At 46.5% G+C, this 27,946-nt stretch overlaps 3 protein-coding genes across 9 annotated transcripts in view; 2 read left to right on the top strand and 1 right to left on the bottom strand.

The window, feature by feature from the left end:
- The window catches only part of LOC126943833 (liver carboxylesterase 1), a 133,084-nt gene extending 114,122 nt beyond the window's left edge, over positions 1 to 18,962 (bottom strand). For 2 of the 3 annotated variants that reach the window (XR_007721871.1, XM_050772927.1), the window contains exons 1-7: positions 18,633 to 18,861; positions 14,207 to 14,414; positions 11,592 to 11,736; positions 8,824 to 8,957; positions 6,400 to 6,553; positions 4,659 to 4,766; positions 1,253 to 1,357 (exon numbers count right to left, since the gene is read on the bottom strand). Coding sequence is in view for 2 of the 3 variants with exons in the window: in XM_050772927.1 (XP_050628884.1) it covers positions 1,253 to 1,357; positions 4,659 to 4,766; positions 6,400 to 6,553; positions 8,824 to 8,957; positions 11,592 to 11,736; positions 14,207 to 14,414; positions 18,633 to 18,684 (906 nt within the window). In the remaining variant the exon portion in view is untranslated. Of the gene's footprint in view, positions 1 to 1,252; positions 1,358 to 4,658; positions 4,767 to 6,399; positions 6,554 to 8,823; positions 8,958 to 11,591; positions 11,737 to 14,206; positions 14,415 to 18,632 lie in introns of all 3 variants that reach the window. The other variant, XM_050772928.1, reaches the window with a different exon arrangement.
- Positions 1 to 27,946, top strand: part of LOC126943900 (metallothionein-2) — an 894,508-nt gene that overhangs the window by 83,633 nt on the left and 782,929 nt on the right. The window contains exon 1 of one of the 4 annotated variants that reach the window (XM_050773132.1): positions 16,636 to 16,640. The exons of the other annotated variants lie outside the window; for them this stretch is intronic. The gene's annotated coding sequence lies outside the window, so the exon portion shown is untranslated. Of the gene's footprint in view, positions 1 to 16,635; positions 16,641 to 27,946 lie in introns of those variants that run through there. 4 annotated transcript variants of the gene reach the window in all.
- Positions 1 to 27,946, top strand: part of MT3 (metallothionein 3) — an 892,117-nt gene that overhangs the window by 102,378 nt on the left and 761,793 nt on the right. The window lies entirely within an intron of this gene.

Below are 27,946 nucleotides of genomic sequence, written 5' to 3'. Positions count from 1 at the left end.
TCCTAAAGGTCCACAAGTCCTAATATGTGAGGATAGCAGGGCCAGCAGAAGATAATCTAGACCTGCAGGTGTGGGTTGTAGATCCCACAGTGTTGCTTCTGTGACTAATTTGAACTGTAACCTGGGCCAATTACAAAATTCATCCTTTTTTTTACCTCTATTAAAATGGGCACAATGATCTCAAAGCTGAATTTCTCAAGAAAAATAAGGTGGAGTCAGGGTTAAGGGCATGATCTCCCGAATTCCACTGTCTAGTCTCAAACCCGGCTCCTCCACCTTCCCTGTGAAGCATCCCTGATGACTATAATGAATGCTTCCCCTCTGTGCTGCCACCATACTCAACCTGTGAAGTATACGAATGTGTTTCTCTTTGGATAGATCCTTGTGAGCAGGGACTATGTCCACTTCATGTCTGTTTCGCTACCACTAACACCCACCCCTACATACTGAGCATGGATGGATGGATGGATCAATGGAGGGATGGATGGAGTTGGTCAATATATGAGGTTCAGTTGAATTGGATGGCTACATGAATAGATGGGTGAAAACTAGCGGATAGGTGATAACTGGATTGTTGGGGAGGAATGGGTGATGGAGTGAAGATATAAGGTGACTGGATGATCCATGGATGGTGGATGGATTGAAAATAGATAAATACAAAGTTATGAATAGGTGGACATTAGATCGATAAAAAGATATGAGTTAATTGGATGGATTAGTGAACAGGTAGATGGATAAGAAGATCATAGTACATGGATTAACAAATGGGTGGACAGATGACTATCCTAGGATGAAAACTGAGGTAGAGTCTCAGAAAATCTAGAAAACTGGACCACCACCAGGTCTAATACAGACAGTTTCTAAGTCAACCAAGATAAATCGTGACATCTTTCTGAAAATCTTTGAGCTTAATATCTCCATCCCCCAAATTCAGAATGATGGTGTCCCCTGGGAATATATGACATTTAATTTCTTAACGATAAGTGTGAAAACAAGAATGGCAAAATAATAAATTTTGGTCAGGATTGAGGATTGTTACACAATTTTTTATCATGTTGTTTTTGGACTTTTTTTTTACATGTGTGGCATTTTACACTAAAAAAGGACAAATCAGATTCCCCATTCAGATACTGAGGCTCCTGAAAGGTGAGACACTGTCCCAGGTAACTGTCCCAGGGCAAGAGTAGAGCTAAAATGAAGAAGTCTGGGACGAAGTTTACAGGGTTTGGGCTATGGGAACAGGCACACCTACCATTTTCAATGTTGTCTCCAACAGCTCCTCTTCCGTCTTCTGTCGCAGGCAGTGAACCATGACAGCTGAGGTGGTGGTTTGACACCCAGCAGCAATAGCAATTTGCTGCAAAGATCACAGGCAACAGCAGAGTTCAAGAGCTATTTCCCTTCCCTCCACCAAAGTGGAAAGTGGCATACTATCCCAAGCCCACCTTGTACAAGTGGCAGGGGGCAGCAGAAGATACTGTAGACCCGCGGGTGTGGGTTCCAGATCCCACAGAGTGTTGCCTCTGTTACTTGTCTCAATTGTAACATGGGTCAATTATGTAATCTCTCATCTCTGCTACCTTATCTCCATTGCAATGGACGTAATGATCTCAAGCTGAATGTGTCAAGAAAGACGAGGTAGAACTACGGTAGAGAGCATGGAATCCTGAATTTCCTTGTCTGCTTTCAAATCCCGGCTGCTCCACTTACCAGCCATTAGGCCGCAGGCAGTCCACCTGATTTCTTTGGGCCTTGGTTTCTCCACCCATGGATGGGAATAAAGACTGCACCTACCTCATGAGTTAATACATATGGGAGAGTGCCACGTCTCCCACACAATAAACACGTGCGGAATTGCAGGAGGCCTAGATAAGACGATTCACACAGAGGCACTTCAGAAGGTAGCGAATGTGCTTTAAAGGTGAGTTCTAAAGAAAAACACGATGTCTTCCCTTGTAAGACATAGACGGGGTTTCTCAGCTGAGTGAGGCGTCTGTGGCACAGCCAGGAGTTTCCAGCTGCTCATTTGTGTACTAGAGTCGCAAGCAGTAATCAAGCACAACTCTTTAAGGCATAGGTCAGCAATGTGCCCATCAAGGCCAAATAGTAAATATTTGAGGCTTTGTGGGCCACGTGGTCTGTGCTGCAACTTTAACACTGCTGTTGACATGAAACACAGCCATAGACATGAGGTAAATGAATGGGTGTCACTGTGTTCAAAGAAAACTTCCTTTATGGACACTGAAACTTGAATTTCATATAATTTTATGGTTCATGAAATATTATTCTTCTTTTGATTCCTTTCAATCATCAAAAAAAATTTAAAAACCTATCTTAACTCAAGGGCCACGCAGGCATAGATCCAATGTGACCATGAGTGATGGTCTGTTCACCTTTGTCCTAACTCAAGCCACAGAGCAACACAAATTAGTGCACCAAGAACTCCTTCAATCTTTAAAAATATGTAAAAAATGTAAAAATAAAAAAAGCCCTCCTGAGAGTGAGGCTCCCTTATGCCTGTCCTGGGGATTGGAGTCAGTCTGCCCAGCACACTCTGGTTTCCTTCTTTTCTAAGAGTCCAGGGACATCGAAACAAAGACAGGACAGTGAGCCTCTCTCCTAAGTGACCTGGAATTGGGGCGGAGAGCTGCTAATGTAAACACACTCATTTTTCACAACAGAAAAGACAGCCTGACTACTTTCTGGAACCAAAGGAGAGTCCTTAAGCTTAGGGGCAGATAGGGTGCTCATGCAGACTGGAAACAAAGTGCAGCCAGAAAGAAGGGCACAGAGGGAGAGCAGGCAGGCTCCATGGTGGGGAGGCAGAGCAAGTGCACAGGCCGCCAGAGTCTGGTGCAGGTTCTGGGACAGAATCAATGCCCAGGATGTTTCTCGAGTAAATAAACAGGGAACGGGAGAAGTAGAGGGCGAGACAGAGAGAGAGAGACAGACAGACAGAGAGAGAAAAAAGAGAGTCCACGATTCCCATCATTTTGTAATTTCCGTTTCCTATTTTTTCACAAAGCCCAGCCTCATCCCAGACCTCTATTTCCTTGAAAAATTAATTCTCCCTTTATAAAGAAGTGTTTGAGACAAGGTTTTGCTTTGCTTCCCAGGCTGGAGTGCCATGGTGCAAACACAGCTCACTGCAGCCTAGACCTCCTGGGCTCGGGTGATCCTCCCTCTTCAGCCGCCCATGTAGATGGGCCCAGAGGCTTGCACCACCATGCCCAGCTCAATATTTTGATATTTTGTAGAGACAGGGTCTCACTTTGTTGCCCTGGCTGGTCTTGAACTCCTGGGCTCAAGCAATCCTTCTGCCTCGGCCTCCCAAATTGCAGGGATGACAGGCATGAGCCACCACACCAGGCTAATGCTCCTTCTTGACTTAAGTTGGGTCAATGGGCGACTGTTGCTTATAACCATTGAATTCTAAAAAAATTCTCAAAAATTCTAAAAATTCTTGACATCCCCATTTTCTCTCCTATGTACCAGCCCTTTAAATTTGGATGCTGTCCTCAAACAAGCTTTCACATCTACTGAAATCCTCCATGCCACTGGCTCCAATGGGCACTCCTCAGCCTAGGTCTGGATTCCTATTTGTCACCTCTTCCTTTGGCTTCCAATCATTCTCCAGACAATGACAAAATCCTTGCCAGGGTCCTGTGCAGTGTGACCCCTGCCAACATCCCAGCTCTCAGTACTCGCCATGCTCCCCCTGCTCTCCCTGCGCTGGCCCCGTCGGCCCTGTCTCTGTCTCTCCCTCGCAATTGGGATGCGGCCTCCTGCCACAGGACACACACATGTGCTGCTCCCACTCCCTGGACATTCCTTGCTCCTGACTCACTGGTCACTTTTCCGGCAGCCTTCTCTGGTAACCTCTTCCCGTCCCGGGACTCACTGCTCTCTTTAGATTCTGCTGTAGCAGCAAGTACCTCACCTTCACTGCTCTTGTCATAGGTGACGCTTTGTAATTGTGTGATTCTGTAACTACTCATCTATTCCCTACATTATAGCAGAAGCTTGGGGAGTTGTTAGGTGTTTGGCTAGAATGCAGAGCCACATAAGGCCATATAGTGTCCACATTTCCTCCACACAGACATCTGGCTTTGAGCCAAACAATGACCTCTGCACACCTCTTGTTCTTGCCTTCACTTATTCACCTAGTTTTGTTGTGTGAACAAATGAAACAATGAGTGAATTCTCCAGGAACCAACCCTGGTTATCAGGCGCTCAGTGTGGAACCGTTCTAGGCCGACAGCCCACAAGTGGGTTCACAGAACTCAGACCCTGAGAGATACAAGACATCATCTCAGCCCACTGCCCCCTGCCCACTGCCCAACATGGCATCAGGCCCTGGCACATAGGAGGAGTGTGGGCACTGACAGGGCACTGTACTGCCTGCTGGACCATGAGCTGGAGTCCCAGCTCTGCCCTGATCACCTGCTGCCCTTGGCAAACCCCCTCCAAGCCCTGTGTCGGTTTCCTTGGTTGTGAAACTGGGATGTTAATCAAGGTGTCTCCTCGCCCTTCCTGCTCAGCCACTGATGCCTCAAGTGATTCTAGGAGAACATTAGCTAGAACCCACCGCAAGAGAGACCCCTGAGGATTCAGGAGCATAGAGCCAAGGGGGTGGGGGCGTTCACCAGGAGACCTACCTCAGCCAAGGGCTTGACATCACCTTTCTCCACCAGAACAGCAGTGAGAGCCACGCCACTCTCAGAAATGGCCCGGTGGAAGAGGTTCTTTGCCAATGGAGACAAAACCTGAGAGCAGAGTGGAGGGGAGGAGAGTTCATGCTCAGGAGTGGGGTCAGTGACTTGCTCGCTCTTCCAGGCTACATCTACCCCACCTCTGCCCTGACCCATTCCCCTGAGACCCTGGGGCTCAGTGGACGCAATGGCTCCTCACCTGGCCCTGCCTGCTTGCCAGGCTCTCCACCCACCTGGCCACCCAAGGGAACCTCAGCGGGATTGGGACAGAGCACAGGGCAGGGACATAATGGGAGGTGTGTGGCAGCCGAGCCTAACCAACAAATTTATTGGAAAGGCAGCTTAGCATCTCCTAGCCACAACTTCCGAATCAGCATCTCCATTAATCAGAGTTTATCCTAAAAAATGATCCTGGCGGCACAAGAATATTTCTAAGAATGCCTCTGCTGTTTATAATGATACACACTGGAAATAACTCACAGTTCCAATATTATACAATTGGGCTAATAAATGGTTTTTCATTTTTATCATGGAATACTGTGCAACTGTAAAAGATACTATTAAGGGACAGCACTTAATATTTAGTAAAATAGTTGCATTGTATTATAATATTCAGGAAAGTACTTTTGTAAATAAAAAAGACAAAGATAGATAATAGATGATAGGTAGATTCATTGATAGGTAGATGGATGGATAGATGGATAGACAGATAAATAAAAAGTCAAGGAAACAAGACTAGAAAAATCCATGTCAAACTGAGCACAGTGACTATCCCCGGGTTATGGGATTGTAGATGGCTTTTTGTCTTTCTTAGGCTTATCTGTATTTTTCATTTTTCTCTACTTTAAAAAGTATAAAAATTTTTCCTCTTGTATTCAAGTACAAAACCAACACAGGATTGAAGACTCCAGCAGTGGGCTGACCCTCTGCCCACTTCGAGGCGGGCGGAAGGCTTCCTACAGCTCCCGGCACTTCTCATCTGGTTTTTCACCCCAGCTCCCCGTTTCTCCCGCACCCAATCCCCCACTCCAGCAGGACCCCTCACACCCCCAGGTTGCATCTGTGTCCCACAACCCCTGCCCCATCCCTCCCTATCCCCGGCTCCATCCCTCCTTCCTCTGCCCGCCTCCCCTAGCCCACCAGGCCCAACAGTCACAGAGACTGTTGCCTCCTTCTTGGGCATGGACCAGCCATCAGACCACCCCAGAGGAATCCCCAGCCTGCTCAGTGTCCATGTCCCCTCCACGCGTAGTTCTGTTTTAACTAAACAATGAGCTCTGTCCACCTCTTGTCTTTGCCTGCCCTCACTCATAATTTATGCCTATCCCTACTTCCCAAGAGAAGGGATGTGAGTACTTATGTGAAAATGAGTGGGAAGGAGAGAGAGAGAGAGAGAGAGAGAGAGAGAGAGAGCTGAACCAAGCTAGAAGAGGAGAATGCCACCATTGCAGGCTGCAACTGGAGATTCATATGGCCCCGCAACACTAAGCTGAGCTCTGAGCTTCCTGGGGGTCAAGGAGAGCTTGTTCTTTAGCTTTCCACCCCCTGATGCTAGGCAGTGAGTAGGGTCAGTTCCAAATCCAGGTATTGTAATCAGAGGTATCCATAGCTGGACTGACAGGTATCCAAGAGGTCTCATCAGCATCACATCAAGCATGGGGTTGGACCTGGTGCCAGGAGCACTCACAAGAACAGAGACACTTTCTCCTCCCGCTGACTCTCCAAAGATGGTCACAGAGCCTGGGTTCCCTCCAAAGCTGGCAATGTTGTCCTGGACCCAGCGCAGGGCAGCCAGCTGGTCCAGGTGACCCCAGTTCCCCCGGCTGTGTTCATCCCCTGTGCTGTAGGGAAGAGAACAGGTTGAGGGTGGGGAGCAGAGATGTCATGGCAGGACCTTCAGGACTAGAGATGGGGCTGGGGGCTCTCAGGGAGCCTTTAAGAATAAGACTGGGCTTCAGCATCTCTGAGACCCTGCCTTTATTCCTACAGCATTGTGGTGATGTATAGTTCTACATTCACTCAACTGGCAACTATTTACTGAGCATCTACTGTATGCCTGACACCATCCTATGAGCTAGAGCACATCCGAGAGCAAAACAGGCAACACCTGTGATGACACAGAGCTCCCAGTACAGATCACAAGCAGATAAACAGATGTATAGAGAGAATATAATGATGTTAGGTAGTCAAAGTGCATTGAGGTAAATACAAAGGAATAAGAAAAAAACAGGGGTGGCACAGGGGGTGCCATTTCAGATTGCAATCAGGGAAGGCCTTTTGGAGGCAGTGGCATTTGAGGTTTTGGAGGCAAAGACCTTCAGAAAACAAGCACAAAGAGCACATGAGCCTTGTAACTCTCCGAAGAAAGGAATTCCAGACAGAAGAAAAAGCAAGTGCAAAGGCCCTGGGGCCCAGTGAAGGAAAGTGTGAGTCAGGAGGTGCAGCTAGAGGAGCCCTGGGGCCCTGATAAGAACTTTGGCTGTCATCGTAGGGAACATGGGAACCCCTGCAGGGTTTTGTGCAGGGGCATTGCAAGATTCAACACACATGTTAAGTGATCACTCTCAGTACTGTGCGACATAGTCTCAGGATAAAAGTGGCAGGAATCTGAAAGTGTTAGGATCATAATCAAGGTGAGAGACAGAGAGCTTTGACCGGGTAAGGAGCCAGAGAGAAGGTGCGAAGTAGTGGATTCTGAGTGGATTCTGAAGGTGGAGCCAAGAGGGTTGTGAGAAAAGAGAGAGTCCAGGCTACCCTGAGGCCTTTTCCTGAGCCCCTGGGAGGATGGGACAGCAGCAACTGAGTGGAGGTGCGGTGGGAGGAGCAGGGGGTCTCTGTTGTGGAGGGGCAGTGGGAGTCAAGGATTCAGCTTGTCCCTGGGAAGAGTGGGGCGCCCTTTAGACAGCCAGGGGTGGGGAGAAGGCAGTGAGTGACGCCTGCGGGATTCAAAGGTGAGATGGGCTGGAAACAGGGGCTCTGGGCTGCTCCCTGGGATCACTGGAATTAGTAGGGAGGGAGAGGGAGATAAGAGAGGCCTGTGGACAGGGAGGAGGAGGGACCAGGAAAGGGACTGGGAAGGAAGCATGTTGCAGTGGCTGAGCGGCCATTGGCTGCTGCTGGGAGGTCCTGTGAGGTTGGATGGAGAGCAGGGGCAGGTCATTGGTGACTGCGATGAGACCAGCCGAGTGGCGTGTTCAGGAAGAAACCTGACTGGCATGGGTTGAGGAGACACACGGAGGAGAGGAAGTGGAGAGAGATCGTGAAGCAGCTTTATCATAATGGGGAGCAGAGACACAGGCTGTGGCTGAAAGGGATGAAGATGATACTGCCAAGACTGACCTGGGATGCCTTGGTCATGGATAGACCAGAACCCATCCTCCATCTCCCTAGGCAAATATTCTCATCAGTGAGTGGAATCCCTCCCACAGCCCTCCCAACACTCGCTTAGGGTTGGGGTGCTGGGATGGTAACACTTAGAAAAGGTTCATAGTAGTTGCACCTTGAAGGAGATCTGACTCCTGTCCCCATGGAGACCTGATGGGGAAGACTCCATCCTTGCTTCCTGCACTTGCCAGATTTCAAGCAGAACATGGGGTGAGAGGACCCCAACACTCCTCCAGGAAGGAGTCAGATGCTCCCAAACCCCACCTTTTGCAGCCCCCATTCCTTTACCCACAACATGCTCTGAGCTCCCTCTGTGACTCTGCCCCTTCCCTGCTTTCCATGAGAAGTCAGATGTGTCAACCTTCAAGAGCTGGGCTGCCTGCTAAGTGTCATGACAGAGAAACGCAATGTGCTGGATAAACATAGGTGAAGAAGAGATGAGTCTTTCAGTGGAGGTAGCTGGGGGCTGGGTCTTGCAGGATGAAGAGGAGTTCTTTAGGTAGAATAAGCATTCCAGGCAGAGGGAACAGCACATGGAAAAGCTCAGAGGCAAGCGGATGAGTGTGGCTGGGGAGTGAGAGGGTAGGTAGTGTACTATTATGAAGGGGCTTGGATGCCTTACTATGGAACCTAGCTAAGGTCCCCTGAGGGCTGACATGACCAGAGCTGGGTCCCAGCAGCCTCACGTTGGGGGTCAAAGTGCAGTGAGGAGAGTCTAATTTCTTACCTGAAGAATCCCCAGATGCCCAGGCGATATTGAATGGTCACCACCACCACGTTTTCATGGGCAGCAAGGGCCAGCCCATCATAGGTTGATGCTGCACCCACCATCAGCCCCCCTCCGTGGATCCACACCATCACCTGGGCAGGGAGGAAGCAACATACCAGTTATAGGACACAGAGCAAGGGAGCACTCAGAAGGCGTCTTGTTTGGTGACCCACCTGTTGGTCACAACTGAAGGAGGATGTTATCCAAAGTTCACCAGCGCCCAACAAGGTTGCAAAAGGCAGTCTCTCTCCTCCAAAATTCTCCCAACCGGGGCCCAAGCCACCACCCCACTGCACATACCCTGGCTGCCCCTTCCTTTCTATCCAGCCTCCAGTGCCTCCTCCTCCCAAGGTTCTTCATGCTGAGAACATCATCATGGGTATAGCAAAGGCTAAGGATGTCGTGTTCTCCCCCTCACTCCCTCAAGCCTGAACTGTTCATGCAGCTCAGCGTACCCTTGAAGAGCCCTTGTATCTCAGCTTCATCTCAGTTTACTCTCTCATGGTGAAGTAAACTTCTCTGTGCTTGAATGATTGTCTCGAGAAGCACACATGCCTGTGATGGTGTCTCTTCCTTAAATGCCTCCTCTATGCCTCTGCATTCCCAAATCCTATCCATCCTGCACAGCGCAGCCTAAAACCCACCCGCTTCAGGATGCCTTCAATCAATGGACTAACACTGTCTGAGAACTTACTATGTGCCAGGGACGCTGCTAATACCCGAGGATGAGAGTGGAAACAATTCCTCATGCATGGTTCTTGCATTTTAAAAGTCCACATAGCAGGGAAGAAGTGAAAGGGGTTAAAATAATAATATTGTAATAATAATATTAATAAAATAAAAAAGAACTCATAAACTACGTCCCAAGTGCTGTTCTAAGCACAGTAAAATAAACTATCCACTGGGTAGGTACTAATTCTGTCCCATTCTCCAGGTGGGAAAATGGAGGCACTTAACCTGCCCAAGGTCCTACAAATCAAAAATGGTAGCAGCAGGACTTTAACCCAGGCAGTCTGGCTCCAGAGTCCACACTTTGAGCTGCCCAGCATACTGCAGGCGCCGGCCACAGAGCAGTGAGTCCACTGTTAGGGTAGGGGTACGAGCCTGCCTCTGCCTACTTAGCCAGGGACTGAGATCAAGCTTAGTGGTCACTCTTGACTGATCATATGTGATGATTTCCATTTTGAGGAAACAGAGGCTTAGAGAAGTTAAGAAACTTCCAAGTCTCTCAGCAGAGGCAGAATCAGGATTTAAACCTAGACCATGTAGTTCTAGAACCTGTGGCCATTCCTGGAGGTTCTCCTGCCTCCAGGTTCCCAGAGCCCCTGTTTCTCCCACACATCTAATCCCTGCCTGCCTCCTGGGGAGGGACTGAGTGTGCATTCATCTTTGTGTGAAGGCTGAGCCCGCAGGCTGGCCTGCAATAACATACTGAAGAGAGAATATGTCTCTACAGCCCAGATGGCAAGATATTTGAAGGCAGAGGCTGTGTGGAGTGGGTTCATGTTCCTCCTTTTGCTGAAACACCGGGTCTGACTGTGTATATGGGGCACTGAGTACACAATAGAAGAAAGAAAAGAAGAAAGAAAGAAAGAAGGAAAGAAAGAAAGAAAGAAAGAAAGAAAGAAAGAAAGAAAGAAAGAAAGAAAGAAAGAAAGAAAGAAAGAGAGAAAGAGAGAGAGAGAGAGAGAAGGAAGGAAGGAAGGAAGGAAGGAAGGAAGGAAGGAAGGAAGGAAGGAAGGAAGGAAGGAAGGAAGGAAGACAGGAAGACAGGAAGACAGGAAGACAGAAAGAAAGAAACTTTTTTCCCCACTTCCTCTGTCTTACAAAGCACACGTAGAGACAACTTCTAGTCCCACGTTCGCAGACCTGCTCCCCCACTCCTGGGCACCATGCCACGGTGCCCCTGGGAGACTGGCTGGACACAACACCCCTTGTTTTTACACCCTGGAGTGGCCTCCTTTGCCAGAAGATTCTACCTATCCTGCAACCTGCAGCTGGCAGCCTGCCCCACCTCCTGCCCTTCACTTATTTGGGACATGCTGACTCACTGGCTCATCAGCCTTTGCCAAGACAATTAGGGAGGGAAAATAGGTAGAAAAAAATCCCAGATATTTGGCCAAAGGCAAAAGGAAGTGCTTCTGGGTTTGTCCCACGTTTTTCCCTTAAAGCCCGTACCCGGACAGTGAAAGTTACCCCAGATTAATGTTGGTGTGCTGGAGAAAGGCCACATACAAGCTCAATGTCCTACTCCGTGTCAAAAGCACTGGTTTGAAGATCAGAAGACTTGAACCAAACTACCCTACTGGGTGACCTCCCCTTCCCTCTGGGCCACAGTTTCTCTATCTGAAAAGAAAGAGTTGGGGTATTGGTTTTTCTCTAAGTTTCTTCCACTGCTAACATTATTGAAAATCATGTCTTACCCACTCTGTGTATCAGATTGTTCATCTAGTAACTAAAAGTAATTATTCTCATCCTTCTATTAGCATGAGGGAACTTGGAACAATTAAGATGTTCATTAAAGATGCACAGCAAACTCCCCCAGAGTCCCTGTGTCATGAGGGGAAACTGAGGAGTGGAAAGCCTGTGTTTCCTGTGGAGGCCCTGAGGTCCTGGCCTTGAGGTGCAGTTCCCTCCTCTAGCTGCCTTCATCCCCTTCCCATCTATACTAGAAGATCTGGGTTCCTGGAACTGACACACCTTGACCAGGGGATCCCAAGGCTTACCGGCAGCCTGTTTTTCTTGGTCAAGTCAGCAGGAGTGTAAATATTGAGGTAAAGACAGTCTTCAGAAAGCTTGAGAGGAATGTTCTCTTTTCGGTTTGTAAATAGCTCTGAGAGTACCTGCCCTGCCACGGCATCTTGGGAGCACCTGGGGAAGGGGAAACAAGAACCCCTGAAGTTCAACCACATCTAAGCCAGGTGTCATCTAAGGCAGCGCCTTGGACTGGGAGATTTAAGCCTGAAAATGGACTAGATATTTACAGACTCACGACACTGTAGTGGGTAGGAGGCTATCAGGGGCTCCAGGTGGGGGCGCTGGGATTTACTGAGGTCTCCTAAGACCAAGCAGAGTGAGAAGGGCTTCACACCTCTTCCCTTTCCGGAGCATTTGGGACTCCCAGCATCAAGGAGGGGAGACAACAAATACACTGATCCTCCCTGGGAGGTGACATTTCCCTGATAGCTGAGGAGGGAAATCTTTGTGGGACAACATCAGGAGAACTGTGCTCTAATTTGTCTCTCCCACGCATTTACAGGGTGACTTTGGGTGAATTCCTTTCCCATTCTGGGTCCCAATCTGCCAGGTCTAAGTGAGGGGAGTGATTTCTACATGGGTCTTGGAGCCCTGACACGCCAAGATTCTACCATCTGCCTCTCTCAGGAAAGTGCTGTTGGTTACCCTGATGAAAGATCTCAAGGATACAACATAGATGAACACTGGTAATAGTTATTGAGTCCTTCCAGTGTTCCAGGCACTGTTTTAAGTACCCTTTGTATATTAACTCATTTAAGCCTCAGATCAGTCCCATTACATAGGTTCTATTATCTCCATTTTACAAATGAGAAAACTGAAGCCCAGAGAGGTTAGAGAACCTACCCAAGGTTACATAGCCAGGAAGATTCCTGCCATGTGGTTCTTATACACAAGTATATTATAAGCCACAGTCCCAGATCTCAAAGTACCGGAAGGCAGGCGTCACCGCCCCCAATAGGTACATGAGGAAACTGAGGCACTCAGGCTCTGGATGACACAGCTGTCAAGTGACAGAATCAGAGCCAGCAAAGATGACTTCTTGATTTCCATCCTGGGAGATTTTCCTACAGAACACCCAGTACAAGCAGTGTAACAATAATAATAATAATCAAAAGACATTCCAATGTGAAGAAAGGGAAAAAGAACTCAACTTGACTGGTCTTCAGATAAAGACAAACTAAAGAGGAAAATACTATTGCTGTTATTGTTATTATTATTTTGCCTATCCAATAGTCAAAACATTTTTAATAACCCCAAGCATTGCCAAGAGTCTGCCAAATGGAGATTTTCATACATCAGTGGGAGGAGTGTAGTTGGAATATTTTGGGAGGGAAATCAAACAAGAGATATATACTTTTTCACTCAGAAATGTTATTTCTGAGAAGTTATCCAAAACTATTCATGAGTGTGCATAAAGGTTTCACATTCATGATGTTATATTATTAAAAACATCATATGTAACTTAATAACCCCAAATAAAAGCTTGGGGAAATTAATTATGGTTCAATACCCAATGTAATGCAGCTGTTAACATCAGGCTGTGCTATTTCATGGGATGGAATGATGCTCATGACATACATTTTAAAGGAAGAAAGTATAGCAACAGGCAAAAAACTGGAATACAAACAAAATATTAGATCATAATACTTTACCATCTAAAACACTGATAGTTGTTCTCGCTGGGTGGTGGGATATTGTATGTGATTTTAATATTCTTACTTTTCCTTCTCTGAATTTCCTAAATTTTCCATAATAAGTATATATTACTTTTGCAGTCACAAAATAAAAACAGTATATATTATTTTTTTAAAAAGGAAAGAAAGAAGGCAGAGGTGGACTGCTGGAAAGCCTCCGAATGCCTGGCTACTGAGATGAGTGGGGTCCACTCTGATGCCTGTAGGGTCCTTGGTACCCTGGGGAGTGGTGGTGAGGCCAATTAGAACCTTTGGGCTTTTCTTCCCAGCTTGGCCAGGGTGAATGGACTTTTGGGCTTTTCTTCCCAGCCTGGCCAGGGTGAATGGACACACCTCCCATCCTTCTCCTCAGGAATACGGAACTGGGCACACTTGAGAGTTGAGCACTTGCCGAGCGGACACCTCAGTACACTTGCCACCCACACACCTTCTGGCCCTCCCTTCTCCCCACTGTGTCAAAATTCAGAACAGAAGAATTCATGGGATCCTTCCTTCTGATCTCCCTGGCCTGCTTAAGTGCTTCTTTGTTTCCAAGGCACTTATCCCGTTCTAATATTTCACATAATCTATGGAGTAATTTGCATGTTGTTCTTCTCTGTCTCCCGCTGCTAGAATGCACGCTCCATGAACCTAGGGATCTTTGGTTTGTTCACTAATGGATCCCAATAACCCAGAACATGCCTGGCACACAGTAGGAGCTCAATAAACATGTGTTAAATAATGGACTCCAGAATGCTGTGAGACTTCTGGAATGTTCTTAAGGATCTAAAATGATCTTAAGGATTCCAGAGCAAAGGATCAACCCATCGGGGGACTGCCTTGACTCCTTCCTGCATCACTTTGAGGCGAACATCCCCCACAGACACATGCCACAGCCATCCCTGGCTTACATAGGAGGGTAAGAGGTGGCATTCTTCACGAAGCTCCATGGCTCTGCAGGCTGCGGTGGAGTAAACCTCAGGGGTCCAAGAGGGGGCTTGGCAAAAGGGATTCCCAGGAAAACGGCCACAGGCTGTGCAAATCCTTCTAAGCTGACGAACTTCCCCAGCACTTTGCCATGCACGGTGTCCACCACAGGTGGCGAGGACGGGTGCCCTGCTGGACATGAAGAAGAAATCAGGATGCATCAGAAGCAAAAGGCTGGACCTGGATTCCAGGTGGGGTTTGCCACTTTCTAAGTGAGTAATCTTAAATAAGTCACCTAAACCGTCTAGGCCTCAGTTTCTGTTGATGTACCATAGGGATGAGGATCAATGTCCTTCCTAACTCATCAAGCTGGTTTAAGGAACAAATTAGAATTGGAGGCATAAAAACATCCAGCCAAAAATAAATGCAAGAAGGAGAGCTACTAGGAAAGAACAAGACATTTAGCTTTCCCCTTAGAAGCCTCTGGAAACATTTATCCATTACAATCCTGGCACTGAGCTGCATGCTGGATGAGAGGATGAACAAGGGGTGCCCCATATTCTCAGAAGCACTGACCCTTATAGGGAAGGGTCACATATAGACCTGGGCCTACAGCTGGGAAGGAAGTGGCCGTGTCCTGGGAGAGGTACCCATAAGACAGTCTAGGAATTAGAAGAGGGGCAAGGCCTTCTGATTGTGGGCATCATGGAGGAGCTGGGACTTGCGGTAGGGGAGGATTGAATCAGAGGAGATGAGACGCAGAGGGTGGTACACAGCAGAGAGAAGAGAATGTGCTGAGGCTCAGAGCAGCAGAACGCAGAGCCTGTCTGGGAGAGGGGGCTGGCCCACGTGCACCAGGTGGAGTGTGTGGGGAGTGGAAAATATTCCTGGAATGACAGAGCACATGTCAGGGAGGCCCTAGAATGCCAGGCTAAGCACTTGAGTTTTCTTTAGTGGACAAATAAGCAGCAGGAACCGTTCCAGATAAAGGATGTGATCAGGTCAAGGATGATTCTTCTGGTGGCCCTGGGCAGGTCTGCTCCGTTCTTGCAGCACAGACACTGCTTCCCCACTGAGCTGAAATTCATTTCCCGCATCCTCTGCATCAGTCCTGGTTCTACCTGTCATGGGACTATACTGGCCTGATCTGATCTGCAGCTTGTGGCCTTTCAGACACTTGATCTTGCTGCCCACCCCTCAGGTCCTATCTGGCTCCAGTGACCTCAGTTGATCTAAGCTTCCCTCCTAGGAAATCATTTCCAGCCTCTTGTCCTCCCAGCTGCTCTGCTTTGGATACAGACAAGACGTCAACACCTCCCTCAAGGCGTGGGGCTAGAACAGAACAGAACAATTCGGAAATGGTCTTAAAGGGGAATATCCAATCACAATGGAAACCTCTTATGCAAAGCCCAGTTACACAACAGACTCCATGCTCATCTTATCAATAGTCAACCCTGTAATGTCAATATTTAGCTTCTTCTCTTTTGTTGTTGTTGCTAATTACAAATAATACTGAGATGAACATCCTTGGAAGCATGTTTAGCGACATAGCAATGGGTGGTGGCATTACAGGTGGCCTGTTTTCTTGGTGATTTCCATGTTTTCTGCACTGTGTGGGATTTCTGGTCTTCACCTGAAATCCTCCCACCCCATCTAAATTATTTTAAATTTTTAAATAAAAAAAGAAAAATATGAAGAAATATGATTATGTCTAAAAGGTATTTTGAAAGACTTGGAGACCAGGCTCAGTGGCTCACCTGTAATCGCAGCACTTTGGGAGGCCAATGCAGGCAGATCACTTGAGGTCAGGAGTTCAAGACCAGCCTGGCCAACATAGTGAAAACCCCTCTCTACTGAAAATACAAAAAATAGCTGGGCATGGTAGCATGTGCCTGTAATCCTGGCTCCTCAGGAAGCTGAAGCAGGAGAATCACTTGAACCCAGGAGTCAGAGGTTGCCGTTAGCTGAGATTGCACAACTGCAATTCCAGTCTGGGTGAAAGAGTGAGATGGAAGGAAGGAAGGAAGGAAGGAACTAAGAAAGGAAGGAAGGAAGGAACTAAGAAAGGAAGGAAGGAAGGAAGGAAGGAAGGAAGGAAGGAAGGAAGGAAGGAAAGAAAGAAAGAAAGAAAGAAAGAAAGAAAGAAAGAAAGAAAGAAAGAAAGAAAGAAAGAAAGAAAGAAAGAGAGAGAGAGAAAGAAAGAAGGAAAGAAAGAAGGAAAGAAAGAGAGGGAAGGAGGGAAGGAAGGAAGGAACGAACGAACTAAGGAAGGAACTAAGGAAGGAAGGAACTAAGGAAAGAAGGAAGGAAGGAAGGAAAGAAAGTGGGAGTGAGGGAGGGAGGGAAAGAAGAGAAAATAAAAAAGAAAAGAAAAGAAAAGAAAAGAAAAAGACTCAGTCCCTGACCAGAGGTGGGGGAAATGGAAGGGAAAGAAGACCGAGATGGCTTGTGATGCTGGATCCCTGTTTACACAGGCTCAGTGGAGATGTCAGTGAGGTATCATGGCAAGATGATGCCACCGGACAAGCGCACTTCAAGGCTGGAAGTTTGTGGGGGAGCAGGGCAGAATCTTCTCCTAGACAGTGAGCATACACACCATGGATGTGTATGACTTCATCGAAGATGTCAGTGTGAGAGGGAAGGGAAAAGAACAAAGATCAAACACAGGGACCACTACAGCCAGGACAGAAGATCCATCAGTGTAGGGAGGAGAGAACATTCCAGTGTCCTGGAAGCCCAGGGAAGAAGAGGTTGAGGAACCAGCTAAGAGTGCTGAGGGCTTCAGGGAGGTGGAGGAAGGCCAAGGCAGAGAAGAAATCCCTGGGCTGGTCTTTCTCAGCTCAGGGATTCATTCAACGGGATGAGGAGGATGACAGCCAGAATGCCAAGGGTGAAAAAGTGGGTGAATGGGGGGAAGCAGAAATAAGAATGAGAACAAGAGCAGTTGCCGCTGTTGTTATATGAAACATGAACATGGTGGGCACCTACTATGAGCCAGGCATGCATTCCAGTTTGTTTAATCTTCAAAGAAGCCTTGCTGGGTAGGCATCAACATGTCCATTATACAGAGGAGGAAACTGAGGAAGTGAAGGCAGCCTGTATGGTCTTCCTAAGGAAGGAAATGGATGGCATCGCCAGGAGTAACCAGAGGTAAAGGAACATTCAGTTTCAAATAGGATTCCTCTCTTCCTCTGCCCTTCCCCACAGTTCCAGAGCTCTCACACTGTCAGGCTGCCAGAAGGAAGACAGGATGCAGACGGGGCCTGGGCTGTCAGGATTCAGGACCCAGAGACAGGCGCAGGCCGGATTTTCGGGTTGATCTTGGGCAAGTACATTTCCCTGTGTGAGTCTCAGATTCTCCGTCTATAAAATGGCACGGGGGCATTTCGAGGCCCCTCGCTGCACCCCTGTATGTACCATGTCTTTTGCTTTCTGTATTCTGATGCTCTGGCATCTGAGGCCTTGTTGACCTTGGAGAAACTGTCCCTCCCAGAGTCCAACGCCAGGGTTAGGTACAGACAACCAGGAACAGTCCCTGTGCCCCAGAGCCTCCTGAATTATCCCAACTCGCCAGTCCTCAGCCTGCCTGCCCTGCCTTGCTGCTTCTTTCCAGTGGAAGCCACAGTAAAAGCCCCCTGGCCTGAGATCCGCCCTGTCCCCTCCCCATGCTCTGCTGCTTCCCCTTGTGCCCCGCCCACTGGTGTCCTCCTCCTGTTGAGAACATGAGTAAGAAACTGTCTTTTTAATGGCAAGAGGTCCTGATATAGTGGCCTGACCACAGCTCAAATTTTCTATTCATATACTACGTTTTTAAACAAAGCCTTTATTTATCCACCCCTTTTTTGAGCTTTCTACATACCAGGGGCTGCCAAGAGTGCTTTAGAAACAACGACTCATTTCCTCCTCACCAAAGCCCAGTGAGGTAGGTAGCAATGCCACCTCTATTTCAGAGAGGGGTAACCCAAGCAGGGAAAAGCTCAGTCCCTTGCCTAGGGACACACAGCTGTGAAGCGCCCAGTGGGAACTCAAACCCACGCACTCTCGCTCCAGAGTCAATGCTCTGAATATTCTGCTGAGCCGCTTTCCGTGATCCAGCCATAACGGCACTAATTAAGGGACAGTAAACTGAGCTGCCTAAATTTCTCGTATGTGAGGTCTGAGGTGGGCCAGCTGCCGGCCTGCATGGGGGGAGCAGTGCAGGGCGGTCTCAGGATGTTCACCCTCCCTGCATCTCTGCGCGGACCGGGCTGGTCTGGCTCAGCTGCTCCAAGTCCAAGTCCAAGTACGGAGGGCGCGCACAGCCGCCGAGCCGGACCTGTTGTGTTTGCCTTTCTATGCATCTGCGTAAACCTCGGCCCAGAACAAGGATTTCAAAAAGTGCCCCGCATATTTGATTTCAGAAGGACTCACCCCAAGCCGTGAAAGCAGCAAGAGTGGCCAGGACAAGAGCACGGAGCCACATCGTGGAAGGGCGACAGTTTTCGGGGCCTGCGAGGTCTCCCTGCAGCTCGGAGGGACTGCGCTATCCAGCCCTGGAGCCCAGCCCCACCCGCGAGTTACAGCCCTGCGATGCCAATTGCCTAATCCTCTAACTGGGAGATATCAGAAAAGCCCTGCCTTTCCCCAGATTTCCCTGGGCTTCTATTGGGACCTCAAGCCACGCCCACCCACAGTTTACCCTCTTTCATCAAACCACTCTGGACTACACTCTCAGATTACAGAGAGCTGTAAACTCGCCCAACTACTTGTTACATAAGGGTTTCTCCCTTGCAGGACTCTAACTTCAGTGCGCTGTGAGGGCCCCCAAAGGCCTGCACCAGCAGGCAGATGCTTTCAGGCAAAGGGGAGGTTTAATCTGAGGTCCTCAGAAAAAATTTGGAAAATGTTAGAGCCACTGACACCTCACAGCTCAGCTGTGTAAGTTAGGACATATCTCAGCTCCCAGAGCTTGTGTTTCATAGCGTTCCAGGCTCTCAAGCTTGGAAGCGATCTTAAATTTCATCTAGTCCCCTTTCTGAGGCCTGAATTAGCTTCACAATATCCTGCCAACTGGCCCAGCCCCTGTTACACACCATCAGTATCAGAGAACTCACGACTTTCCAAAGCATGAATTTTTGGACAAAACGTAAAAATGAACTTTGTCCTCCCAGAGTCCCTGGCTCTAATCATCCATCCATCCATGTACCCATCCACTCTGTGAACATTTACCAAAATACTTGGCACCTGACCACATATAATGAATACAAAGGCTATTTCAAGACATGGTTCAGCTTCTCAGGGGGCTCACCATTGGTAGACAAGACAGATGGGGTGGAGAAGCCGCAGGGGTGATATCAAGGCAATGTGAAATCACCAAATTAAGGGAATACAGAGCGCTCTGAGCACACCTGGAAAACTGTCATTTACAAACTGCTGGGGACACAAGGATGTCGTTCAAAGCCTCTTTCATGGGATCATTAAATGTCCAACAATAGGGAATTAACTAAACACACTCTGGTATAGCTGGCTAAGGAGATATGATGTATTCACTCAAAATAGTGATGTGCACAGCTATTTATTAACAATGAAGACAGGATACGTTGTGAAGGAGAAAACAACAGGTTATAAATTGTTGTGTGGTGTAGACAGTTCCTCAAAAAGTTCAACATAGAGTTTCCATATGACCCAGCAACTCCCCTCCTAGGTGTGTAACCAAGAGAACTGAAAACACGTCCATACAAAAACTGGTACACAAAGAGCAGTGTCATTCATCCTAGTCAAAAAAAGGGCAGAACCCACATGTCCATGACCTGATGAATGTGTAAATAAAGTGTGGTCTATGCTTGCAGAGGCGTATCATACAGTCATAAGAACATGCTACAATGTGGGTGAGGCTGGAAAACATCATGGTAAAGGAAAGTAGCCAGCCACAAAAGGTCACATGTTGTATGATGCTTTTTATATGTAATTTCCAGAATGGTTAAATCCATGGAGACCGAAAGTGGTTGACAGGGCTGGGGGAAGGGGATAGAGAGGGGAATGAGGAGTAACTGCTAATGGGTATGAGTTTTATCTTCGCGGTGGTAAAAATGTTCTGGGATTAAATAATGATGATGTTAGCACAACTTTGGGAATATACTAAAAACCACTAGATTGTACACTTTAAAAAGGTAAACTTAATGGTATGTGACTTACATTTCAATAAAATGATGAAATATTTTTTGAAAATCTTGACAGGTATGATATGGTCCCGTTTTAGTAGTAACATATGTCTTTATTTGCATAGGAAAACACTGGAAGGCTATATATCTAATTAGAATTACAACAGCCATTTCCTGGCTGTAATCTTGTCAGTGTTTTTACTTATTTGCATTTTCCACTTTTATTTCTTCATACATTCATTGACAAATATTTACTGAGAGCTTACTGTGTGGCAAACACTATGCCGAGAGTTTTGTATGCAGGATCTCAGTTCTCAAAATAACCCTGTGAGATTAATGCTGTCTCAGGATCCTAAATTGATTTCTGTTGTCTAAGCCACCCAGTTTGTGATATTTTGTTCTGGCAGCCTAAGTAGACTAATACATAGGCTCAACTCAATTCTGTTATTTATTCCCAAAAGAAACTAAGGCCCAGAGATGGGGAGGCACTGCCTTAGGTCACACAGCCACTCAATGGCAAAGTCAAAACCAGAACTTGAGGCTTCTGCCTTCCAGCACAGTGTGGCTGGCAGCCATTTCTCTTGCTTTTATACATCAGGGAGATATTCTCATTGGTAGCCTTATCTAAGGCAAATTGCCTTGTCAGTTCATTGACCCAGGCTGAGCATGGTATGACTGAAGGGATAGAAATAGCCAGGGGAGACTGGGCACCGTGGCAACCCTTCCTGCTCCACAGTCCTAGCACTTTGGGAGGCGAAGGTGGGAGGATTGCTTGAGAGAGGAGTTCAAGACCAATCTGGGCAACATAGTAAGACTCTATATCTACAAGAGGAAGGAGAAAGGAAGAAGAAGAAAAAGAAAGAAGAAGAAAAAAAGGAAGAAGGAGAAGGAGAAGAGAAGAAAGAAGAAGAGAAGAAGAAGAAAAAGAAGAAGAAGAAGAAGAGGAGGAAAGAAGAGAGAGGAAAGAAAGAAAGAAAGAAAGAAAGAAAGAAAGAAAGAAAGAAAGAAAGAAAGAAAGAAAGAAAGAAAGAAGAAGAAAGAAAGAAAGGAAGAAGGAGGAGAGAGAAAGAAAGAAAGAAAGAAAGAAAGAAAGAAAGAAAGAAAGAAAGAAAGAAAGAAAGAAAGAAGGAAGGAAAGAAAGAAAGAGAAAGGAAGAAGGAAAGAAAAAGAGAGAAAGATGAGAGCCAGGTACCAGGTACCTGGGGAGCCATGTTCTATTTTCCCAATGTCACTTGGCAAGCCTGCCCTTGTCCAGGCCTGACCTCAATTGACATCAGGAAAGATTGGGCAACCAGCAGCCATAAAGTACACGACAGTCCCTGAGCTGCTGATGGATTCTTGCCCAAGGCCTTGAGTTGTAGCTGAAATGAAGCTTCTAGAGACTCAAATTCAAAAAGAGATGCTCATTAGCACTTATTCTAGCCATGTGCAGGCTGGTGAGAGGCATTTTGTGATGGAAATGAGGATGCTGTGACAGCATGAGAATCAGTCCCCAGAGCTGTTTGACTCTACAAAAGTTGACCTGAGCTTTAGGGTTCCTTCCTTACTTTTATCCAGGACAGAAACCTGGTTGATAAACTGCATGCTAATAAAAAGCATCCCTGTGTGTATCCACAAGGGACAATCTGGGTGGTCCTCCTAAGTAGAAAGCAAGGCTAGTCCCACTCACTCAGCACAACACACACAACGCACACACACGTGCACATGCACATGCCTGCTAGCCATCCTGCCCTGTTGCCCTAGCCAGCTGACCTTTGCAACCTGGGAAGCAGCCCTGGCTCTTGGCCGATGAAGATTTTGTGGTGCTGTGTTCACAAAATATAAAAGGTAAGGATTAGTTCTTCTCCTGAACCACTACTCAATCACATGCCCGCTTGTGACACCAGCCAATTCTGCAAACAGAGATCTTTTTTGGCCACTCCTAGGTTTTGCCTGGGTCTGGCTGCAGCCTCTGAAGCCCATTTCTGGTTCATGATGACTCTGCACATTGTGATGGGTGAAGCCGCAGCCTACCAAGCCTTACAATAGATCTCATTTTTGCTTAATACGTATAACTCCCCTGCATCACTTCAGCTGTAAGCAATACATCTCTTGTTTAAGTGACAGTTGGCTGGGGTTATTGTTTTCCCTGGGGAATCCCTCTGGTTTCCCATGAGGAACTATATGACGTGGAAAGTAAAATCCTAGGAACAGGCCTTAACTTCTGAGCAGGGGGTAGGACTTGGGAGAGTGGTCATATCTGGACTCGCCCAAACCTCTCCACCTCCAACAGTTTACTCAGCAGAAACATGGAGAGCTCGTATTAGAGCAGGCATTGGGCACAGCAAGTCCATGTCCTGCTGGGCCCCTCACTCAGCTTAGTCTCTGAACCATGGGATTGATCAGGTGTAGCTTTTGTGGCGGAGAACACTGAACTGGGAGACAGAAGTCTGAGAATCCACTGGGTGACATTTGGGAATTCCTTGTGGAAACACAGGGGGTGGCTCTGGGGGAGGGGCTCTCTCACGCACCCTTCACCGTGGCTCCGCACTCCATGAATCCAGGATTCTATGACATTCTCCACTGCAGCCTAGGCATATGCAGTGTTTCTGGAACCTCAGTTATTCTCACACTAATATCATGGTTTTTTGCCTCATCAGCGTATCGTCTGTACTTCTATGAGCAGTTTTCTTTAAATGAAGTCACTCTTTTTACTTTAACATGCTCACTCAAAAAGGAGACTTTATACCATTTCCATAAGTGCAAGACCTGTAGAGCCTGCCATAAATTAGAGGTATGCATGGAAAATGTGTGACTGCATTTTTTAAATTAAAATGATGGTAAAAATAAAGCAGTGCATAAAGAAGTGCCAGTAAAAGCACTTCTAGTTTACAAAAGTGTGTAACTGAAAAGTCACTCAATGGGAAAAGTGAACCATTGAAGGCCAGTTAGTTACATGAAAGCAGGGCCAGCCTTGATCGCCATCATGACCACCAGGTAGGTGACAAGGCAGGTTACCTACCTTTGGCAAGGGTCATCATCACCAAGGTCATTTCCTTCTGCTTCGCGGAACGTCTTCCTGTTAACATTCAGTTCAATGGGCAGAAACTGTATTATGTTTACACCTTCCCAGGACCGTGATGCTGTGTTATACTTAGGGGGTCAGACTCCCTGGTGTCAATCAGGTCCTAGGACTGACTGGTTCGAGCATCTGGAGGAAATTTTGGCCTGATGGTGGGTCGTAGAGGAGAGACTTGTAATCCTATGGGCATAACTAGTCACCCTCAGTGGCTCAAACAACCGGAAATTGGGCCATATACATTCGTTAGGCAATCACCCTGTGACTGCTGAGCAAGGATTATTAGTGAGAGTAGGGTAAACTATGGTAGTAAATAGGCCCAGAATTTCAACAGCTTATTTTTTGCATAAGTAAATGACCATAGTGTTGTTCAGGTCAACACGGTGGCTGTCCTCCATATGGTCATTCAGAGATCGAAATTAGTGTCTCGGCAAACTTTCTCTATAAAGGGCCAGATAGTAAGTACTTTGGACTTTGCAGGCCATGGGCTGTCTTTGGCAACTACTCTGGTCGTAAGGCGGTGCATAAACAATACCTATGCAAATGGGAATGGCTGTGCTTCAATAAAACTTTATTTTTAAAGACAGTAGGCCAGATTTGGCCCTTAGGCTGTAGTTTACTCACTCCTGATCTAGGCTATGGTGGCTTTACCTTCCTTAACTCATGGTTTCTAAAGTTGCCATAGGTGTCAATTTCCTGTCACCTGGAAGAGGCAGGAGCAGAAGTGTGACCATGGAGCATTTGTGTGGGCCAGGCCTGGCTGTGGCACTCTGCACTCCCACTCAGAGGACATTGGTGAGAACTTATTCACACGATCAATCTACTTGCAACCAAGGCTGGAAAATGTAATCTGGCTGTGTACCAAGGAAGGTGGGACAGATTTTAACACACTGCCAGCAATCCTTGTCACAGGTAATATCCATTAAACCATGGACTTGATAGTAAAGGGTTTTTATTCCCTAATACACAGCAAAATAAATACACAACCATTATATAAGTGGTTTCTAGTTTGTGTGCCATCTAAAATGATCCTGCATAACTCCAGGAATAAGTGCACTACACTCTGGTAAACACTAAGTTTTTGTATTTCTTTGATTTGTATCACAAAAGCCTGTTTATAAACCCATTCCCTATTCATTAGGGCTACTCTATTAAGCCTTCCTTTAGCCTGTTAGGAATAATTTGGGGAAAGAAAGATGATTCAGAAAGCCATGTAAAAATTTAGACACAGAAAAGTTAAGATTGAATTATAATCTCGAAAGAGTCCTATAAACTCAAACTATAGATTACATAATAAACATCCAGGTGAATAGATTGGCCTCCACAGAGAGGCATGTTCTGTGTGTTTTCCTGCCCTGAGAACTATCAATATTCATATATGTTAATGCCTAAAACTGTGATGTCTCTTGATGGTACTAGGTATTGAGAGATGGGCAAAATTTGGAGAGACAGAGAAGAAATTAGCATTGGTACAACGCAGATTCAGGGGCTTCTTGGGGAGGCCAGTTGGACTGGAAGGGCGAATGGAGGACAGAAAGCTTCAATGCCAAGCCAAGGAGAACAGACTTCATCCCTGGACAATAAGGAGACTCTAAAAGACTTTAATTCTGAGAATTGCACAATGAAGGGCGTTTCCGAAAGTAGAGCCTGGCAGAAGCAGCCAAGCCATCTGGAGGGATCAATGGTTACCCTCAAGGGGAACCTCTTACACACTCTTCGGGAGGGTAAAAGATAATCTTCTCCTTTTCAAAGGTGCCTAAGTCCTATGCTTGTGAAAGCTTGGCTTTGGGGCTTACCCAGGACTCAGCAAGCATAAATGACATAAGCTTCTCCAAAAAGCTGGACTGCACAAAGGTCTGCCCAAATCCCAGGAGCTACTGATGCTGGCCCTGTGTTCTCACTTTAGAAAGTCATGCAAGGGACAAAATCTCTAGAATCCTTCATGGGCTGGGTCACAGCTGGGGTGGGGAAGTTGTAGCCCCTCTGACACTTCCCACATAGCTGTGCTTCTACGGAGGCCAGGAGCACATCAGGGTGGGTACTGTTCACAGTCCCCCTCCATCTCACCAATCAGGCGCCAAGGGGTCTTCACATCCACAAAATACCATTTTCACAGATCAATAGCACACACACCAAGACATGCAAATTCAAACCAGATACCCAAATGGCACTTACTGACTTTGCAAGGATTTTTACCACTCCTCTTTAGTGGCAAGAATATAGAAAACCAGGAACTTTCACAACTGATGTGAGAGATCAATTAGTTCAAGTTTTCTTGGGGGCAATTTGGCAAAATCTATCCTAACATTTCAAAAAGGCATCATTTTTGTGCTAGCTATTTTTTATTAACCGTGTTCTTTATTTTCTCCATTCTGATACTTTGACGTCCAGGGCTTTGCTCCTAGAGGGACTGCACCTCCCAGAGTTAGCCAATTCCTAGAGATATAAGCCACTTGTCTCTTAGTGTGCCTTTCATATACAAACTCACTGATCCAGAGCCCACATCCCAACCACCTCCTTTATGGGGCTCTCCCACTCTGGACTAATAGCCTCACACCCTCATCACCCCAGGGCTAGGTACCAGATGGAACAGCTCCGATGCCGCAGAGCCCACTGAAAATGTTCAAACTAACCAATCCTAAACCTGCTCACCCTGCCTCACCTCTTCTTTCCCATGGAAACCACAGGAACACCTATTGCTACATGCCCATCACCACCACCTTCTGACGGACTCCAGCAATGTCTGTGCAGCCTCCTGCTCCCATAGCATGGAATTCCCCCTTGTCTTGTCTTGGGATCTGTGTGTGAGTAACATGTGAGTAACAAACTACTCTTTTTCTCTTTCTTTCTCTCTCTCTTTCTTTCTTTCTTTCTCTTTCTTTCTTTCTTTCTTTCTCTCTCTCTTTCTCTGTTTCTCTCTTTCTGATGGAGTCTCGCTCTGTTGCCCAGGCTGGAGTGCGATAGCACGATCTCGGCTCACAGCAATCTCCATCTCCTAGGTTCAAGCGATTCTCCTTCCGCAGCCTCCCTAGTAGCTGGGATTATAGGTGCCCACCACCATACCCAGCTAAATTTTTTTTTGTATTTTTAGTAGAGACAAAGTTTCACCAGGTTGGTCACGCTGCTCTCAAACTCCTGACCTGAAGTAATCCATCCACCTTGGCCTCCCAAATTGCTGAGATTACAGGCGTGAGCCACCACACCCAGCCCAAATTGCTTTTTCAATGGCTGACATCTGATCTGTTGGCACTGCCATAACTAAATAATGATAAAACCTTTATTTTAAAGCACTATTCTCTAGGAATAATTCTGAATGAGCCCAAAGATATACATATCAGATGGTCACCTCAGTGAAGTTCACAATAGTATAAAATAGGAAATCATTCGAATGATTGACACGCAATATTTAATATATAACTATATAACTATATTTTAACAATAGTAGAGAGTTATATAGTTTATTGAATATTATACTACGGGATGCAATGTAACTGTCAAAAAGGTAGAAAAGTTGTTTTTAAATGTTTGTGTAAAGGAAAAACAGTTCACCACTTCCTGTGAAGGAAGAGGGATCCAAAATTTTTTATTTCCCTCCTCCAATCATCCGAAAAAACAGTGAAATAAAGTTTTTAAAGCTACAAACCCACATAGACAAACTGCAAAAGAAGAGATGACAGCATTTTGGACACTGGAAGGCCAACAGAATGATGAGAACCAGTTTTAGAACAGAAAAAGGAGACGTTAACTCATGGAGAGAAAGACACCACCATGCACCTATGCCATCAGAATAGAGACAGAAAAGACTCTCTGGGGTTTAGGGGTATTGGATACCTATGAAAGTTGGGGTATAGGTATCCCCTACTTATGCCCATGGGGAGTGCACCTCTCCCCTTTGAGCTCCACCCCAAGGCCAAAGTTTCCTGAAGACTGTCTGCCTCTGCCAGTCCTAGAACTGGGCTCACCCCAGGAACTCTGACCACCTAATTACAACAGAATATCGGAAGGTCCTTGCCAGATGTCAACATAAGGTAATATCCGTCCTTTTGACACACAGAGATCTGCGTGTCAAAAGGAAGAAGTTTCCCAAAGCTCAAGTAATGGCTGCAGTAATGATGACTCTTGATAAAGTCAATGCCTGGCCACCAAACAAGCTCTCATGATGGTGGACAAGTTTGTCCCTGCCTTCATATTACTAATTGACCATCAACAGTCCATTTTTCCCATTGAATAACTTATTTTCAGAAATGTGCTTCTGTAACTCAATTGTTGCATGCAGGTTAACTAATGGAGGAATTATATAGTAATGAATAAAAATCAAAGTGTACCAATCCTCCTAAAAATACTGATGGTATCAGCCAGAGTTCTGGTCTCTCACATGAAGAGTTCAGGAGGTAAATAGAACTTGAAATACAATTTCATAAATAAATGTAATTAATGAAATAAATAGGTTAGATAGATAATAGATAGATCATAGATAATTGATAGATAATAAGTACGTAGATAGATATAGATAGATAAATAGATAG

This window comes from Macaca thibetana, chromosome 20, assembly GCF_024542745.1.
Source record: "Macaca thibetana thibetana isolate TM-01 chromosome 20, ASM2454274v1, whole genome shotgun sequence".
Lineage (NCBI taxonomy): Eukaryota > Metazoa > Chordata > Mammalia > Primates > Cercopithecidae > Macaca > Macaca thibetana.
This window is presented reverse-complemented; position numbering and strand designations above follow the sequence as displayed.